The sequence below is a fragment of the Megalobrama amblycephala genome, linkage group LG14, assembly GCF_018812025.1.
Source record: "Megalobrama amblycephala isolate DHTTF-2021 linkage group LG14, ASM1881202v1, whole genome shotgun sequence".
Lineage (NCBI taxonomy): Eukaryota > Metazoa > Chordata > Actinopteri > Cypriniformes > Xenocyprididae > Megalobrama > Megalobrama amblycephala.
In genome coordinates, this window is record NC_063057.1 from 37,980,127 (window position 1) to 38,000,331 (window position 20,205).

Sequence of the window (20,205 nt, forward strand, 5' to 3'; positions counted from 1 at the left end):
TCTGCTGAGTTCACAATGACAGATTTGTATCTTATGGCCAGGCCACTGAGTATAGGCAGTCTCTCTTTAAGTCCATCCCAGAATATATCTAGATCTACAACTCCACATGCTGCAGCATGGACTGCAGCTGGACCAAGGCGTGTGAAGTAGGCATCCAGTTCATTTTTAGGCACATCACTGAAGCCTGGGATGGATTCGTAGCTGGACACACTATCACTCATAAATGCAATGTGACGAGGATCAAAGACCCTGACCTCTTTCAGGAAACTAATGGCAGGTTGCCCATCAGAAATGTACTTGCTCAGTTTGTCCTCTGCATTGATGTATGCCTGTTCCACTCTGTTCAGGATCTGCATTTTGATAGCAAAAGATAGATCAAGTCCCTCAAAGTATTCTGCGCATGTTTCATAGCTGAGATCTTTGTTGGCCTCTAACTTCATATGCAGATCCTCCAGGTAGTCAAAAGCTTTGGTGACTATAGGACATCTGCTCTGGAAGATGTCCAGAAGTCCAATTAACACTCTGCACTTATCTGCCATGATGCTGATCTGGACCTGTAGACTTTCAGCCATATTTGGATCCTGGAGCATTTCATGGAGTCTCTCCACTGACTGGGGTGTGGTTTTTCCACAGGTCTTTGAATAGAAAAAAAACAAATGAGTCAAAATTATGTTCAGGCAATCAATCACAAAAATACATAGTATTTCATTCATCATTTTGGACATTTTGTGTATTTCTCTGTGTATGTGTTGGTATGTATGTCTTTGGTGGAACTGAAATGTATATTTGCCTGTAAGGCGCCATTGAGGAATTTTTTATTTGTAATATGGCGCTGTATAAATAAAACTGAATTGAATTGAATATATTTGTAATACTGTATTATGAGCAAAGAGAATGCCACTTACATCAATTTCCTTCTCAATAAATTCCTTGTACAGTCCGAAGTGCTCTGAATGGTACTGTACAGCAGTGAACCATGAGTTCCATCGAGTTGCACATGGATTTGGAGCCATGGTTGCTTTCCTTCCTGGTGGTAGATTTTTTGTCATGAATTGAAGATATCTTCTTTTGCGTGAGCCAGCATGGTAGAACATTTGCGAGAAACTCAGCATGAATGAATTCAATTGATCAAAAGGTCTCCGAAAAGCACTTCCGACAAGGTTCATAATATGAGCCATGCATGTTACATGCACTGAATTTGGGAATAAGGACTTCAGCGCAGCAGTATAGGCCTTCTTCATATAGGCTGCATTATCCGTGTTAAACACAATGACATCATCATTATCAATGCTGTATTCTTGAAGACACTTTACAACAGCCATTAACACAGTGGAGTGGTTACACTGCTCAAGGAACACTGTGTCTGCAAGGTACGCCAAAATTCTTCCAGACTCATCCTTCTCTAGTGGTGCAATTAGAATGTTCAGTACACATCTGCCCTCTACATCTGGAGTTTCGTCACAAATGACTGCAACAGGCTTTTTGGTTAAATTAGTCTTGAGAGTTTCTTTCTCCTGCAGGTAGACATCACCCAAGTATTTCTCTTGGAGCTGGTGGCTCCCAGGAATCGCTCCACCATTGACAACCTTCTCTTTGAGGAACTTCCTCAAAACAGGGTGGTCACTCTTTGAGAGTGGAATATTTACAGCTGTACATGTGGCTACCCAATCTAAACAAATCTAAACAGAAAATAATAAAAACATCAATACATCAGCCACATTCTGGGATGGTATTGTAGGTGTATGTATGTATTTACATCTGTCTCTCTCTCATATTCATATATATATATATATATATATATATATATATATATATATATATATATATATATATATATATATATATATATATATAAATCAAACACGTACAGAGATAGCCATTAATATACTGACTATCATTTCCATTAGTTTAGTCCTGCTTATAATAGAACAAAATTTTCTGTTTTCTTTCTTTTTGTTTCTTTGTTCGGTGTAATGTAACCCTGGCAAAGAGAGGGGGAGAAACAGGGAGAGGGCTATTGATATGCAAACGAGAAAGCACACCAGCGCAATTAGCCTTTCGCCGAGCCCCGCCCCCCTTAGTTACTGTTGCTTTGTCCGACAAGCCGTGGCGCTATCACGCCACACGCAGTGAAAAATACATCGCGGAACAAAGAGGATACTGACCACACATCGACAGACAAGACAGAGCAGGTTACTTATGATATTAAACAAAGTCCCAGCTTTCAAACCGTGTAGTTATTAAAGAAATTCAAACAATAAAAACCGTTTTGTTGCTCTTTAATGTGTAGCGACCATGGTCGTGACAGATTGCTGTAGATCCTCAGCTCAACCGCTCGTAAAAACCGATCATCTCTTCCTGTTAGTCCATGAACATGAGAATGAATGTTGTTTCAAACGCGGAAAGACGTCAGTACACACCATTTTTCAAGTTTAGCTCCACCGAGGTTAATCTTTTAACTACTGGCTGCTTTGTCGGACAAAATGGCGGATGCGGCGTTCTGATTGGTTAGATCGCTTGTCCATCAAACTCTCGGCGAAAGGTCAATTACATGATAATATATACCAACTTTAACATTAACGATGCATGCACATTTAAAATAACTCACCTTAATTCTTTCAGAGCTTGCAATTGACTTGGATGCAACAGCCTGTGTCATTGTGATCTGTCTCGTCGTCTGACGTCCTGCCTGCATTTCTGCACATCTCATGTTATGCTTTGCGGTGGCAAAATGCTTGTCAATCGATGATTTCCTTTTGTGTTCCACCACAATGTTGCATGCAGTGCAAAATAATTTCCCCCCGCTTTCATGCAGAATGCCAGGGTACTGCTTTTGGCGATCTATTGCTGTTATTTTGCTCGGCAAGTGTGAAACGTTTGACTCGCACATGCTGCTTTTCTTAACACGGAAGGCGGAAGGTAATTTGTCGACGTCAGCTCCAGACGACGCCAATGATTGGTCAAATTTGCGGGAAAGTTGCGGTGATTGGTTAAAATTGCAACACCGCCCGAATTCGCGGGGATTGGTTGAATTTGCGTTGATGTTGCAAATCGCAACATCGCGAAATCCTGGAGGGTCTGTTATTTGTTATTTGTCTTATGATATTCTCAAGACTATAAAAAATATGAAAAAGAAAAATAGGCTAAATTAAATCAGTGGTAATCAGTGGTTCGGAATGGTTCGTTTACTGAAATCATGTGACTTTGGCGCTCCAAACCACTGATTTGAATATTGTTAGATATCAATATAATATTTATATACCAAGGTACGTAAATGAGTGGGAAACCTTAAATGGGAGAGAAGAAAAGAAGAGAACTCCCAGGCAGCATTGTTGATGGGAAACATTTCACTTTTAAGTAAATTCAATTTATAGCCGGAGAGCCTTCCGAACATATTAACAAATTTTGAGGACTTGAGGTAAGGATTCAGATGGGTCGGAAATATATAAGAGAAAGTCGTCTGCGTAGAGACATTGTGCTCTCGTCCTCCTCTGATTATACCAGCATTTTTTTGAGATTTGACACAAAGCAAGGCTCTATTGCAACTGCAAACAAAAGAGGCAAGAGGGGGCAACCTTGTCTTGTGCCTCAATTAATCTGAAAATATGCAGAGGAAATATTGTAAGTACGAACAGAGCCAAGTGGGGCTTCGTGTAATATCTTGATCAACGATATAAAACTTGGTCCAAAACCAAACATCTGAAGAGTGTAAAGTAAGTAATCCCACTCCACCCAGTCAAATGCCTTTTCCGTATCAGCTGAAGACACAGGATGATAGAGAATGTTGAATAACTGATATTAAAGAATGAGAGCCTGTTTTTAATGAAACCAGTTTGGTCAGTAGAAATTTGACTAGGAAGTATTGTTTCTAAACACGAAGCAAGAATTTTGGCTGAAATTTTTACATCAACATTTAAAAAAGATATTTGGCGATATGAACTACACATATGGGGATCTTTGTCCTTTTTCATAATTAAGGAAATTGAGGCTTCTCGTAGAGTTTGGGGAAGACAGGCTAGATCAAATGATTCATTGTACATATTTAACAAAAGGGGAACCAATTGTCTAGAAAATTTCTTAAAAAATTCAGCTGGAAGGCCATCTGGCCCAGGGCTCTTGCCACTTTGCATAGCTGAAATGGCATCCTGAATCTCATTTAAAGAAATGGGGCTGTCCAGAAACTGCACAGCATCAGTACTGATGCAAGGTAATGAGAGATCTTAGAAAAAATTACAATGACCGATACAATTCCAAAAATTAATTGATTTCATAATGATCTGACAGTCAGGTATTGTGCACTTTAAAGGATTAGTTCACTTTCAAATAAAATTTTCCATGTCATCCAAGATGTTCACGTCCTTCTTTCTTCAGTTGAAAAGAAATTAAGGTTTTTGATGAAAACATTCCTGGATTATTCTCCTTATAGTGGACTTCAATGGTCTCCAAACAGTTGAAGGTCAAAATTACAGTTTCAGTGCAGCTTCAAAGAGCTTTAAACGATACCAGACGAGGAATAAGGGTCTTATCTAGTGAAACTATATGTCATTTTTGAAAAAAATACAACTGTATATCGTCGCTGCCCGATGAAACTCACGTATGTCCAAAACGGTTACTTTTCAGGAAGTGAAAAAAACACCGTATTTCAAAAGCAGTTGAATGTAGCGTTGTCATACTTGGTACGGCATCTTTACATGTAACCATATTCTTGCCAGTGTAATGATATAATCCAGATTTGACCAAAATTGAGTTTAAATGGACATACGTGCATATTTTACAGTAACGGTGGTCGATACACGTTCTTCCGATCATTAATTAGAATGGCCAAGTCGCATTTCATATTGACAGATGAATACGCTCAGTTTATTAAATAGCCTACGTCTTAGTTTAGTAAATACGCTTAGTTTATTTAATATTAATTATAAATTTATTAAATGTCTCTTGCAAACTATGAAGGGACAATGAATCAATACACCGACATGGTAATGCTAGACAGATACTTTGTTTGCACAGTCCTACCGTAATTTTGTCACTCCTAGACGTACGTCTGGCGTCAGGGGGGAAACGTTTACCTCGATAAAGGAAAGTCATTGTCTCACCAGGCTATGTTTATTTGGCAATGTAACCTCACAGTGTTATTCGGCTATCCAGTGCTAAGCTTCGATGAAACTTCACGAGACCAGCGAGATGCTTCCACAGGGCGGGAGATACGCGGCGTGATTGACAGCTTTGACACCAAATGGATATACGTGAAAATCAGATGAAATGATTTCACAACTTTTCATTGGCCATTTAGATATGTGAAGCATACTGTATACGGAAATGAACCTGGACATTCAATCCGTCGAAAAATCTCAAAATCGGCAAAATGGACATATGTGATTTTCATCGGACAGCGACGATATGCTTTATAAACACAAATAATCGCCTTGCACTTGGTTCTGCCAAAACAGCGCTTTCGTATTCTTCAAAAAGCTTACGTTTTATGTCCTACGCCTTCCCTATTCTACTTACGGAAAAAACTGAACTGCCGCTGCGTTCGTTCTGGGTTTTTTTTATTAGAAACTATATTTAATGGACTATTATTTTTTATTTTCAATTGTTGCATCGCTTTTTGCAATGTGTATGTAGCTAAGAACCATTTAGTTATTGTCAGGCTAAGGGAATTTATGCCTCAAGTAAACTGTCAACCCGAGGGAGGGGTTCTAGCAGACCAATCACAGCGCTTGCGGTCCGCATAGAATTGACGCGTTGTTACATTTTTGAAGAGGTGCACGTCAGGCTACGTCGTACGCTACGCACAGCCTACGCCGTTGCTACGGCGTACACTCGACGCAGAAGTATAAATCAGCCTTAAGGCAGCTAAGCCCATTAGAGCCTAAACCTTTCGTCGTATCACAAGAATTATCACTAAAGCGCTCTGTAAAGTCTACTTCAGCACATCCCAAAGACTTTCAATGAGGTTAAGGTTAGGACTCAGAGGGGCCAATTCATATGGAAAATGATTCTTCATGCTCCCTAAACCACATTTTTTCTTGGTAGTAAAAGAAAAAGAGATTAACAGAATACATATAAATATATATAAAACCAGTTTGTAATCAATTTATTTCCAGTTGTCAAGTGAGTTATGTACACTAAATCACATTCTGGTGACGGTAAGATTATGTAAACCATTTTTTATAAAATATACTGCTGCATACTACAGTAGTCAACATTTGAAGTGGATCAAAAAAGTTCAAAGTTGTCCTAAGAACTAACCTAATCTTAAGAAGAAGGTTTTAGAATAACTTTGATAAAAGCTTTTGATCCACTTCAAATGTTGACTACTATATTTGCATATGACATCATGGAACTTTGTTAACTTAGTAAATAACAGTCCAACACTTCCTGACACTAACTAATGAGAGGGGGTCATGCTGCTTTTCAGCTGTTAAGTACAGTGGCCCAGTAGTGCACAACACAACTAAATTTAAAAAGCAAACAAGTTCAAAACACAACAAAATAAAGCCACAACACAGCGGAAACAAGCCACAACACAACGGAAGTGCTCCCAACCACTAGGGGGCTCTCCAAGCTCAGGAAAGTTAGTTGAACATGTCCAATTTTAAATGTTGAAAGTAATTTTATTGAATACAAATTATGTTTTAAGAATTTTGTCGAATTGGCAGACGTTCCCTTCATCATACACTGTGGTAGCATGTCAAATCATTTCCAGGTATAAATATTCAGCTATAATGCACGTAGATAATTATGAATTACTATTTCATGTCGATATACAGTGGTTGCATACTGTTAAACCTCAATGTGGTATTTATATCTTTGTAAAACTGCCGACTCTGCAGAACAGTGGCAAGGAAAACTAACTTTGAGCTCATAGAGACCCCTAGTGGTCGGGAGTATTTCCATTGTGTTGTGGCTCAATTTCGCTGTGTTGTGGCTTTTTTCCGTTGTGTTGTGAACTTATGTTTGCTTGGTTCAGTTTAGTTTTGTTGTGCACTACTGGGCGAACCATAGTTAAGGACGTAGTCTGGCATCAATTTTAGACAGATTCCACACTCAATACATTTCCTTTGTCTTTAAGGCCACAAGCATTGAAAATAATGCTAAATACAGATACTGTACGTTTTAACAAACAACATCTGTTATAGTAATTGTATAATTCCTGAGGTGTTTCCTGTCTGTAAAACTCATTCCACACTAAAGACATATAAACCGTTCATACATGAATCCTCATGTATTACTCAAGGGTTTCTTTACATTTGAAACTCTTTCCACCTTAACCACATATAAGCAGCTTCTCTCTTGTGTAAATTCTTATGTGCCTGTTAAAGCTTCCTTTTTGGTTGAAACTTTTTCCACACTGTTGGCAGGTAAAGGGCTTCTCTCTTGTGTGAATTCTCATATGCCTATTAAAGCATCCTTTTTGGTTGAAACTTTTTCCACACTGTTGGCAGGTAAAGGGCTTCTCTCCGGTGTGAATTCTCATGTGGTAATCAAGCCTTCCTTTTCGGGTAAAACTTTTCCCACACTGTTGGCAGGTGAAAAGCCTCTCTCCAGTGTGAATTCTCATGTGGTACTTAAGACTTTCTTTTCGTGTGAAACTTTTTCCACACTGTTGGCAGGTGAAAGACTTCTCTCCAGTGTGAACTACCATGTGATAATTAAGACTTCCTTTTTGAATGAAACTTTTTCCACACTGTTGGCAGGTGAAAAGCCTCTCTCCAGTGTGAATTCTCATGTGGTAATTAAGAGTTGATTTTCGGCTGAAACCTTTTCCACACAGTTGGCAGGTGATAGGCTTCTCTCCAGTGTGAACAACCAAGTGGTCTACAAAGTGTCCTTTATGAAAAAACATCTTTCCGCAGTGAGGACACGTGTAAGACTTATCAATGTGAATTTCCATGTGCCTGTTAAGGCTTGCCTTTTGGGTGAAACTTTTTCCACACTTTTGGCAGGTGAAAAAGTTCTCTTGAGTGTGAATTCTCATGTGGTAATTAAGAGTTTCTTTTCGGGTGAAACGTTTTCCACAGTGTTGGCAGGTGAAAGGCTTTTCTCCAGTATGAACTACCAAGTGGTCTTTAAAGTGTCCTTTATGATAAAAACTCTTTCCACACTGAGGACATGTGTAAGGCTTTTCAGTGTGAATTTCTGTTTGCCTGTTAAAGCTTGTGTTTTGATTGAATCTGTTTCCACACTGTTTGCAGCTGAAATGACTTTTAGTCCCCGACTTTTGAGCCATTTTTTGTGAGGAAGTGTTTTCAGTCTGTGAGCAACTACAAGGTTTTTCTTCAGTAATGAAATCATGATGATTATTTTGATATTTCTCTTCCATTTCATTCAGTACTTCACTCTTCATCAGGTCTAAGGTGAAGAAAGTGAGAAAAAAGGTTAACCCCAGTTCAACGGCACAGAGAAACAGACATCCAAACATTTAAACATGTAAAGCATCAAAACCAACTTAACCATCAAAACCATCTTATAACACTAAACTACCAAAATAAATGTTGTCTGATGTAATCTGAGAAAAATTCTCAAAATTGCTTACTTTATTTGATTTAGGACATGTCTCAAAACTGTCAAACTGGCAGTAAAACCCTTAATTAAAGAAAAAAGACCCAGGAGATTAATTGTAGACTGATCTTCCATTTACTATATCTTCTAAGGATTAAAAACCAAAAAGAAGAAAAAAGAAAGAAAGAAAGAAAGAAAAGAAACTAGGGCAACCTTCCCGCTCAACCATCATACCAAAAACTCTTTATTATTAGGCAGAATATGTTTGTTATAACTTTATAACTTTGGAATGACCCAACATGATGGTCCAAACATCACTTACTGTTGGAGTTACAAATCCCCAATCAACCAAACATGAAACCAAAACACTCACAGATGCTAGCAAAAGAACACAGAACAAAACAGGACAAAAACAAAACAATGATATAAAAATAACCAACATACAGAAAATTAGTGTCTTCTGAACCATGTTCAATTTTCAACACTATTTGTGAAGAATTCCAATCAGGATTTAAGCCCAATCATTGCATAAAAACTTTGTTGAAGTTACAAATGACCTGCTTTTACCATCTGATTGTGTATCAAAGCAAAATAATGACAAATGTCTTTGAAACTAGGGATGTCACGAGAATCGATACTTTGGTATCTTGTCAGTATCAACATTTTAAAATCCTGACCTTACTTGTTTTTCTACAGTAACGTAAGTATCGATGGTACCAAAGATTTATGCACTGTAACATGTAGGTTGAACCCAAACAGATTATATTATCTTGCAATCAAAGAATGCCTCACTGAGTAATCAGATTTGATCAAAAAAAATCTTAATTTGTGTTCCGAAGATGGACTTAGGGGTGTGGAACGACCTGAGGGTGACAAAATTTTCATTTTTGGGCAAACTAATCTTTTAATCCTTTATATGCATAGAAGTCTGCAATATGTATTATCTATGATGATACTGTAATTATTGTTTTAATGACATGCAAGCTGAACTGATGTATGCCCAATTGTTGTATCCCCATACATCAGGATACATCGGCATTTTTGCCCCGATTAATTATTGTTTTATATTTATATCCTATGATGTAGTTATACTGAATAAAAAAATTAAACCACAACAGAACCGAGTCTCCGAACAACTCAAAGTTTAATTAATGAATCAATAAAGACAGTTACTTGCTTTGTTCCTGAATGAATTGGCCCTTCGAAAAGTCTCCGGAATGGCCGTGCAAAGCTATGGAAAAGTGGGAGTGTAGAGAGTGGGAAAAGGAACGAAAACTATCCCCTGTGAAGGCAGACACAACAGCCAGTAGCTATGTTTCCATCCAAAGTTGCGTATTTAACTTATGCACAAATATGCATAAAACATTTTGAATAAAGCCCTGATTCCATCCAGCGAGTCGAAGAGAACAAAAATAAATACTTCTTTTTATGCACATTTGCAGAATTTATGCGCATCTTGCCGTTTCTATCCATTTTCCATTTCTTTATGCGATAACCCAAAATGTGCATAAAAACAGGTGGATGGAAACATAGCTAGTGTCACAGATCCTCAACAAAACCATTTCCATACTGGCGTGATGAATCTCATCTTCAACCAGATGGATCTGGATTAAATATTTTGACTGTTGCAAACCTAATCGGACTTGTGACCTGTAACGCTGCCCGAGGAGAACTGGCCCCCCCGACCAGTGTTCCCAAGTCCACTGTTTTCCCGCGGAATTGGGCTACTTTTACACTGTTGCCGCAGGTTGTTTTCCATGTCCGTGGGTTGAATCAACCCAGAATAACGTGATATTTAGTCCCTGGAATGCACATTTTACTAGGGGAGCCCCACCAGAAAAGCTAATTTTACCCCCCCAGTACGCAATCGGGCTAGTTTTGAGGAGCAATTGGATGGGTTTTGTTGTGAAAACCAGGCAACCCTGCCCACAACTGAGCCTTGTTTCTCCCAAGGTTTTTTTCTCCATTTTTGTCGCCTTTTGGCTTGCTTAGTTGGGGACACTTGATATTCTGCCTGCATTGACACCATTGTACGCAAACTGAACTGGACGATGACCTCACTGTTTTCTCCAGAGCTGCTAATTCAGAGATGAATTAACTAAATTAATAACTTATAATTTTTACAACGGAATGAATCAATGCTGAACTTACTTAAGCTGGAAATAAAGGGGACTTGACTTAAAAACAACCAATAAAACACAGACCTGAAACACATGAATATTACAATATGACCACGGAGAATTATTATTCTAATTTAATTTAATCAGAATGTTACAATTTGACATTAAATGTGATCTAACAATTTCTTAAATTATAGAGGTAAAAATCCCATTGGAAATCAATTTAGGTTGGCAAATATTGCCCTTTAATAAAAATGTTAATTTCTGTTACTGCTTGTGAACTGACCACTACATATAATATGAATGTCTTGCTGTCCACAACAGGCTTAAACCAGTCATGGTACTAGCACAAAAACACACTCAGAAAAATGTTTTGTTATTGTCATTAACAAAATCTTTGAAAATATTGATATAAATGTTTTTTGCCAATATTGCACACCCCTAATATACAGCATTATTTTTTTATTTCTCCAGGTCTTGACTTTAGAAATCTGCAGCAACCATATAAAAATCACAAACAATTTCCATGTTTTTTCAAATAAATTTCCAATTATCATCTATGGAAAGCACACTATCTTTCCCCTGCTCTCTGTCTCCCGTACAAACGCAGCAGCTGGATTTCTTACTAGAACCAGAAAGTATGACCATATTACCAATAAACTGCATATTATACTGTCCTAAAAACATGGGCGAGGAGTGCTACATCAACAACCTCACAATCTTAGTGCATCCCCCATCTACAACTTTTTTAAAAGTTGTATATTTATTATGTATTTTGATGTGCTTAATTCAAATATGACAATTATAACAAATGCTTGGCCAATGTATATTGTGTAGATTTATAGGACTGCCTCCCATCCTGTTTATCGAACGCTTTCAGCAAACAGTTATAAATAATAATAATAATAATAATAATAATATTAAAATCATCTTGTCATTGTTCAGCAATAGTCTTCAAGCACTGGTGGGCTCCATTTGAAGTTATCTGCACTGTTCACACAAGTTTGAGGCATGATTGACATGTAAATCACCCAATCACGGTTTGTTTTATTCAGCATCATGTTTAGGGGAGTGGAAGTGTAAAGTCGATGTCCCTACAATAACAGACCGGCGTGTAAACTCTTGGAAGTATTTTAAAGCGTTTACGCCCATGAACCTTGCTTCCTTCTCAAACTTTTGAAAATCAAGTGTTATTTTATCCTGATGCGCGATCATTGTCACAGATGTAAACACAACAACCTTCTTCTTTCGTCACAAAATTTGTATAGTGCTGCTAATTTTATTTGTTGGTCTTATATAAAACTCTGATAAAATAGTTCCAGTGTGTATCATACTTTTTGAACATTTACAGCAAATTTAAACAAAAACTGATAACCGTTACAATTTCAATTTAACATGATTCTTCACGTGTTTCTGCTTCATGAACTTCTGATGCTTCATTTAAAGCTGAACCTGATAGAAGATGTGAAAGTCAAAACAAGTGTTTATTTAGAGCTCAATTTTTGTCTTTGATTTGAACTGTTTGGGTCTTAATGTGACGTAAAAAAATTAAAATCTTATTCAATTCATATTTATGTTCAGGTATGTTAAAGTGTATTATGATAATAAGTGCTGAGCTCATTGTCTTTTGTCTTCCGGTTTGCATTTCCATAGCGATCTTACATATTTTGATTTCATTAAAAAAAAAAAGACTGTTGCACATTGCAAAGTCACATGGCGGCATCAGACTGCTTCAAAATGATTAATCAATCAATCAATAGCACAATTTACACAAATAATGAACTCACATGAACCGTTTCAAATATGTTTTAGTACCTTTATTTGATCTTGAGAGTTTGAAAAGGCTTTGCTCTCAATAGAGGCCTCAATAAGCCATCGGATTTCATCAACAATATCTTAATTTGCATTCGAAAGATGAACGAAGGTCTTACGGGTGTAGAACGACATGAGGGTGAGTAATAAATGACATTATTTTGGGTGAACTAACCCTTTAAAAGAAAAAATATTGTTAAAAAAAAAAAAAAAAATCACATTATTTGTTGTTTGTCACATGTTTGTCACATGTAGTAGACCATTTTTGTGCCAAGGGTAATAGGAAGATTTTCCACCTGGCTACCACATTTCAAACCATTGGGAAACGCTATAAATGAAGTCTCCATGTTTCTGTTAGGCCCTCTTCACCATTCCTGATTTTTAACACACACTCACAGCATTCAGCCAGATTGTGGCTGTCAGGGCAGAAACAAAAGCTGCTGTTCTCCGTATGTTTTCCGTTATCTCTGGTCCCATTCATATATAAATTAATTATTTTGTTCATTATCAAAGTTCTGAAAAAGCCTTACATTTACCCACCCGCAGTCCCTCCCCTCGAAGAAATCAGGACAGAAGTGGTTGAAACACCAGGTGTAAACCACCAGTATCTCCCTCATCCGCTTGTGATCCGATCGACCAAAACATCTTAATACCAGGTGGAAACAGGGCCTTAGATACTGTTGCATAATTAAGTGAAAGATTAATGTTTTCATTGTTTTTAATTCAGAAGTTGATTTTGGGTTTAATTTTACAGAAAATAATGTTGCCTGAAATATTTTTCCATTTATGTCATAATAACGAACACCAAACAACAAGGATCTTCTCAAGTTGAAGGCAGCAATAGTATTTGTCTGGTCATGTGATTAACATGTCTGTCCTGCATCATGTCAAATAAAAACACTTTAATTTATTAGGATATTCTTCACAAATATCACTCATTTCTGTAGAGCTGGACTGAGTTCAGTTTTGAGAATGAAACCAACCTGTTTGTTCCTCAGTTTCTTCTTGTTTCACACTGAATGTTTCTTCAATCTTTATGTCTTCAGTCTCCTCTTTAATAAACGCCATCTTTAAGTCTTCACTCTCTTCTTTAATACATTCCATCTTTATAATAATGTGTCACGTGGATCTCAGTCGCTTCACCAGGAGTTTTTCTGTGTTTAAGATGAGAATAATTAACAGAAAGAAAAATAAATCCAAACTAAATCTCTGGGTTTTTCTTGTAATTATGATTTATATTTTGTATTAAATTATTCGCATGTCACATTTAATAGAGTACATTTTCATGAAAACATTTGCAGTTGGTTTGTTCTCGTTTTAAGCAGCAGGTGACGTCAGCGTACGGCGATTCGAATCAATTAATAATTTTTACAAAACAATTGATTCAACTGACTCGCAGATTCAAAAAGTTTCTCTCATCACTTCTTTCCAGTAAATGAATTCATGTTTACGATAAACTGATTCACGTTAGACAACGAAATGAGACGCACATTTTCTGTTCTCATGGATGCGATTTACTTCCAAAAATAACGCATATTAATGTTAAATAAAGCATTGCAACGTTTCAAGAGTTTTAACTCTACATAGCTAGAAAAAACAATTAAATTGACTCAACAGTTTGCACTGATTTAAACACTTTAAATACGTAAAAACACAAACCTTTCTCCATCTGAATCACAACAGATGCTGAAGCGAGGCGCAGTCTTATGACGTCACACCACCAGACCAAAATAAAAGTCCCGTTGACTATCTATCTATCTATCTATCTATCTATCTATCTATCTATCTATCTATCTATCTATCTATCTATCCCCAATAAAATATTAGGAACTACCAATGAAATAGTGTAATATTTTGTTTAATAGGCAAAACTGAAAAGTGTTTGGATGTAGGAACCATTTATACCAGATATTACAGTATTAATATGAAGAGTTTCGTTGCAAAACGAGATAACTCCGTTTTTAACATTTGTCAAAACATGTTTATTATTATGTTATCATGTTATTATTTTGTTTTATGGTGCTACTTAGCTGTATTTTTTAAGTTATGAAGGTTTAAATCAAAACAAACGAACTGCAGTTGAATTGATATTAATTGGAATGCACAACCAAAAAACAAGATTTTTGAAAAATTAAAAAAACGGAGTTATCTCGTTTTGCAACGAAACTCTTCATATGCAAATAGCTACAAATGTAAAAATACACATTAAAGACAGTGTATTACTAATTAAAGTATTATGAGTCATTTAGATATAAGACATTTTAATTCAAATAATGATAAGGTGCTCCTGCACCTCCTCATCTGTTGCTTTCAACTCCCCTGATCTTACTTACCCAGAAGTTTTGACAGGTATTTGAAAGGGTTCTTGGTGAAATCTGTCCTCTGTCCTTCTTCCTCACATCTCCTGCCAAGGCTGTTTCCAGCACCTCATACACTTTGTGATAAAACCTCTCCCACTGCTTCTTTGCCACTGCAGCGGGCCACTCCTACACATGTCCTGTCCAGGGCATCTAATGTCCTGATGTATCTTCAGAACCCTCTCATTTTTACATATCCTCCAACATACAGACCCAAGATAATTCACTAAGCTTTTCCATGGTCAGTTGTCCATCATGAGTGGTCCTAACAATGATCTGTCCTGTAGACCGATCATCCTCCCCTGCTCTCACTCGACCTGGGGCTATGTACCTTTCCATAGCGATTATCAATGAGTTCCTCCTCACAAAGGTTGTGAACAAACATTATTATGTGATGTTTTTTAAAGGAGCAGTTAAAGGAACTACAAGAAAGTTACAATAATGGACGAACTGGATGATGTTTAAGTATCGACTTTGATAGGTAGGTCACGTTTAGGTGTTATAAAGCTATGAGTTACTGTATTGTTCTGAACATAAGACAATCCTGTTTATAAGATGAACCCTTGGAAATTGAGGACTTTTATGAAGAAAATGCTTTTCATATTTTATTTTTTATATTGAAAGTAAATACAGGAAAAATGTACCAACAATTACATTTAAAAATAAACTCTTTATGCCAATACATTAAAAAAGAACCTATAGTTCTCATTTCCAGTAGATTTCACATTGACTGATTTCTCACCTTTTTATGTGCAGTGACACATTCATGTCCCCTGGATCAGATTTGTGTTTGATTCGCATTACCTATATCTGATCCAGGGGACGTGAATGTTTTTTCCTTAAGCCAATTGTATAGAGCTGAAAGGACATAAGTTGAAGTCAGAGGGCAATCGCTGGGCAATACTTGCTGCTTCAAAGCGGCTGCTTCGAAGAAAGTAACAGGCAAGTGTGTCAGTACATAGCCGAAATAAGAAACGAGGAGCCTAGCTGGTGGGTATGTCCAGCTCTTTGGCAATATCCAGTGCCACTTTCAATCCATTTACTCTCTGACACACTGTATTTCTTGGCTGCTTAATGAGTTGTTTTGATCAGTCCTGGGGGGCACACACGTTTTACACATATTTGGCGCTCCCTATTGTTGCGGATGTATTATTGACATGTAAAGTGTTGACCAAGTGTAGCCTCATTTTTCAGATGTTTTCCAAGAAGACAAAAAAAACATATATGGTAATATATAGTGTCAACTTAGTGTACATGTTGACAGTGATCTCAAATTTTTTTAAACTGCTTTACATGGACAAGAGACAAAATAACGAGATGCAAAACTTGACCTGTCAAAGTTAAATCCTAGTAAATGTATCAGCTGAAATTGATTATAGTTAAAGGTTTATTAATAATTGGGTTGTCTTTATAAATGCCAACATTGATGAGGCCTTGCTCCACACCCTCAGTCATGATGATTTGAGAGATCTTTTTCCTGGGCCGGAACACTCTCTCAGGGGGAAACAAGTGTGGGCTCTTATCATTCCAGAGGTAACGGTTACCTACTTTGTCAAATAACACCCAGCACAAGACGTGTGGTTTCTAATTTGCTCTGTAAATACTTATTTTTTCATTTTTTAGAATGAGAATCCCACCTTACCAGACAAAGCTGGCCATAGTGAAACAAGAAGAAATGTGTCTGCATTTTGAGGAATGCCTCCAATCAGGAATCCACTCCATCGGGAAATAAAAGCCCATAGAAGACCCTGCAAAGAGCAGGAATGTGTCACGTCCAAAGAGCTGAGATGCTGGTTGGTGAGGAACACATCACCGGCATGATTTCCATTTTGAGAGCAAGCCAGCAAGAAGAGGAGGTCTGGTACCCTCTCAAGCATGAAGTCACTGCAACGACTAGAAGAATAGTGGCGTATTATCCCATGCTAAAAGATAAAGACAAAACTTTGATGACTGGATCGCCAGAGAAGACAACTAAAGACTGAAAAAAGGATTGCACGAGTAAGTTTCACAAAGTTAGGTAGTCAGTTTAGTAGTTCTTGGTAGGAATGATGAGACCAGACAAAAGGAACTGACTTGTGAGCTTAAACAGAAAGGTGCTGATGAGGGTAATCGCAGACAGATGTGGTGATTGTGGAGTGTGAGCAGGTGTGAGCCAGGAGGGATTCTGGGAACCCATAGCTGTGTCCAATTTAGGGTCTGCATCCTCCAGAGGTCACATTTGAAGGCTGCATATGTCATTGAGTCAGTCTCATTTGAGAAAATTAATTGTTAGATTGCAAATGAATAAAGAAATTATAGTATTTTACACCTCACAAGAAATAACAGTCAATTTTATTACTGTTACATTTCTTACATGATACTGACACTATGACATATGCAGCCTTCAAAATTTGATCTCCGGAAGATGCAGCCCATGGATTGGGACACAGTTATAGTGTGCTAAATTGACTGGATTGGTGAATGTAGATTGTGACAGTACTCCCTCCCCCCTTCCGGAAAGCAACTCTGCGCAAAACAGAATCCTGGGTTATCCTGAGTTTCAGAGAAGTGAGCGTAATCCTGGCTGAATTAGGGGAAATGAGTTAATTCTCCCCATGGTCAGGAGTTAAATCTCAGATGGACACATAGACTGGATTGATTTCTGTTTTGAATTCCGGAAAGCGCAACTCTGCGCAAAACAGAATCCTGGGTTATCCTGAGTTCGGAGAAGTGAGCGTAATCTTGAAGCGGCTGGCTGAATCCGCGAAGCCCGCATAGAGCAGGCTCCGCACACTTTAACTACCCAGGAATCCTTGCGAAAGCCAATCAGACAACGGATGGGAGGAGATTCGCTCAAGAGCAACTGAGCATTTAAGTGTGTATCATTACGGTTTTTATGACCAGGTGTACATTTTACCAGGTACCTAGTTTATACAAACATTATGGTCATCGACCAGTGGTTGACTCATGGTCAGGAGTTAAATCTAAACCTAGTATTTATATTTAAACCTGTAAATTCATCTGAAACTCACGCACATGTTTATTATGTGTTAAAATTGTAATCTTAGTTCAAATGAACATTATGTATTATACAACTGTATACATTATTTCATGTATATATTGTCTAATGCCCATGGCATGCAAAAGCAGGCTGTGTAGTTGACATGGAGATAAATTTTGCAAAAGAAAGTTCTCGATGCTAAATATTATAATATTTGTATAAGATATTTGTGATATTTATCTAATAAAGAGACTGATGAGATGACCTTTCTGTTTATTCGGCTCTGTGTCAACAATAGGCATATTCCCCACCTGCAGCTCCTGTCAAAAAACAACCAGACCGTTATTTCCGGCATGACGATCGAGTCTGTCCCAAAAATACCTCTCAATGTGCCCTCTGGACTCGCGCCAAGGGCCCTATAGGTCTGCACTACATGACATCACCAAAGTGTGACTCTGAGGAAGTCCACAAGTCCAGAGTGTGCCATTTGGGACAGGGCCACAGACAGATTGTGGTGATTGTGGAGTGTGAGCAGGTGTGAGCCAGGAGGGATTCTGGGAAATGTAGTGTGCTGAGGTGACTGGACTGGTGAATGACAATTATATAATCCAAATACATTATCCAAATTATTTTGATTTTATAAGCAAAAATTGCTTCCCTTTAAACTAGATTCACCTTTCAATGTTTAATAATGGTTGATTTTTAGTTTTCTTTAACATAATAAACCAAATACACCTGTTAGGTCCCGTTTTTCGTGGTTTTTTGAAGCTTTGATTGTGTTTATAGTGTGCAATATAAATGTGTTATGTTTTTAAAAAACACAGTATTTTTCACATAATTTACTTTTTATACCGCTGTTTCCATGCAAAAACGGGCTGATACTTCCTTGTTCTATTCCCTCAGAAATACGTAACGAGTTCTGATTGTGCCAGATTGACAGCAGTTTACCTTGCCCGGAAAGGTACGCCTCTTACCATAACGTGGAGATGCACGCGCTAGTGTTATTGTAAACATGTCTTTAATTTTACCCTATCAATTTGAGCCGGAACAGGCCCGGTGATTGGACTGCGGGATGAAAATAACAGCGTTTCGACGACATGGCGACAAACACACTCTACAAACGCAACTCTTGTGTATTCCTGTGGGCGGAGGTTAGTCAAAAAACTGTTTTAGTGACGTCATTAAAGAAGGAAGTAGAGGGATGTAGTCCAAACTGGCCGTTCGATGTAGGCGACTTCTGTTAAATAAAATATCTCGCTTGGCATTGAACTTTGAGCTTTAACATTTTACAGATTTTATTTATACTCTAACAACAACATTACACACTAACTAAAGTTTGAAACATGGGATCACGAAGAACGGGACCTTTAAATTCTGCATGCACCACATATGCACATTCCTACATGATGTATCTTTAATTTGGCCAAATGTTTTATTTAATGCCATGCGAGCTAACTTGGCTATATTCATGGCGAGATTTTTTTATTTATTTTAAGAAAAATTAAATTAGATTTTTAAATGTGATCTTAAATTAAAAAAAAATCTGGCCTTCATTAAAAATCTTTTCATAAATGTCAACAGAAAAATAAAGAATTTTAACAGATTTAAAACTAACAATCCATCAAAATATGCTTCAGTGATAATGGATTCTGGCACAAGGGGCATAAAGGAGGATCTTCACAGAACAGAAACATATGGGTTAGTCTGGAGTGCCCTATCTAACAGTGTGTGTAGATAATATGATCCCAGCAATTTTTTAAAGTGGACACAACATTTTGCACCAACCACAGAAATGTTTTATTTTAAAAGTTTGTTTGTTGTACATTTATGCCATTCAGCTTGCCATTTCTTGCAAATGTAATTGTTTATAATTAGTCTGAAGGTGGAATTTGGCATTTTTGAGCTTTGAAGATGAAGCTTCGGTAAAACTTAGCCACCATCAGCTTGTCCTTTTCCTGTAATACTACAATGCCCTGGTACCCAACAAAAAATGACTTTAAAATTCTGCGCCTCCAAGAGCTGCAAACTATTTAAAATTTCCACAAATGCCAAGTGTTCAATTCGGCCAAAATTAAACAGGTAATTCTCCAAGCATAGATTCTGTTGAATGAATGTGTTTGTGCCAAACTTGGCAGAACGATTTTTCATAATTTAACTTGTGCATTTGTTTCCTCAATCTTCCATGCTTCGTGTTTGTTGGTGTGGCTCACGTGTAATCGGAGATGACCCCTGTAATAATAATAATAATAGGCTTTGATATAAAAGATTATTCAATTCTGTATTTTCCATATTTGTTTCCTTTTTTTTCATTTCTAAGCGGTCCTCTTTCAGACAGCCAACTTCTCATTGTAGGTTTTGTTTTTGTTTTCTCGTTCAGTAAGATGGGGCATGTACAATGGGCATGTTGTAAAGGTATTGTAACAGCCCC

General features: G+C 37.4%; 2 protein-coding genes across 2 annotated transcripts in view; both read right to left on the bottom strand.

The window, feature by feature from the left end:
• LOC125244914 (gastrula zinc finger protein XlCGF8.2DB-like) overlaps window positions 1-20,205 on the bottom strand; it is a 127,407-nt gene that overhangs the window by 31,779 nt on the left and 75,423 nt on the right. The window lies entirely within an intron of this gene.
• On the bottom strand, window positions 6,068-14,157 carry LOC125244913 (gastrula zinc finger protein XlCGF57.1-like). The gene is made up of 3 exons (XM_048155300.1): window positions 14,100-14,157; window positions 13,424-13,594; window positions 6,068-8,358 (listed from the first exon to the last, which is right to left on the bottom strand). The coding sequence occupies exons 2-3, from the start codon at window positions 13,542-13,544 to the stop codon at window positions 7,274-7,276; spliced, it is 1,206 nt and encodes a 401-aa protein (XP_048011257.1). The 5' UTR covers window positions 13,545-13,594; window positions 14,100-14,157; the 3' UTR covers window positions 6,068-7,273.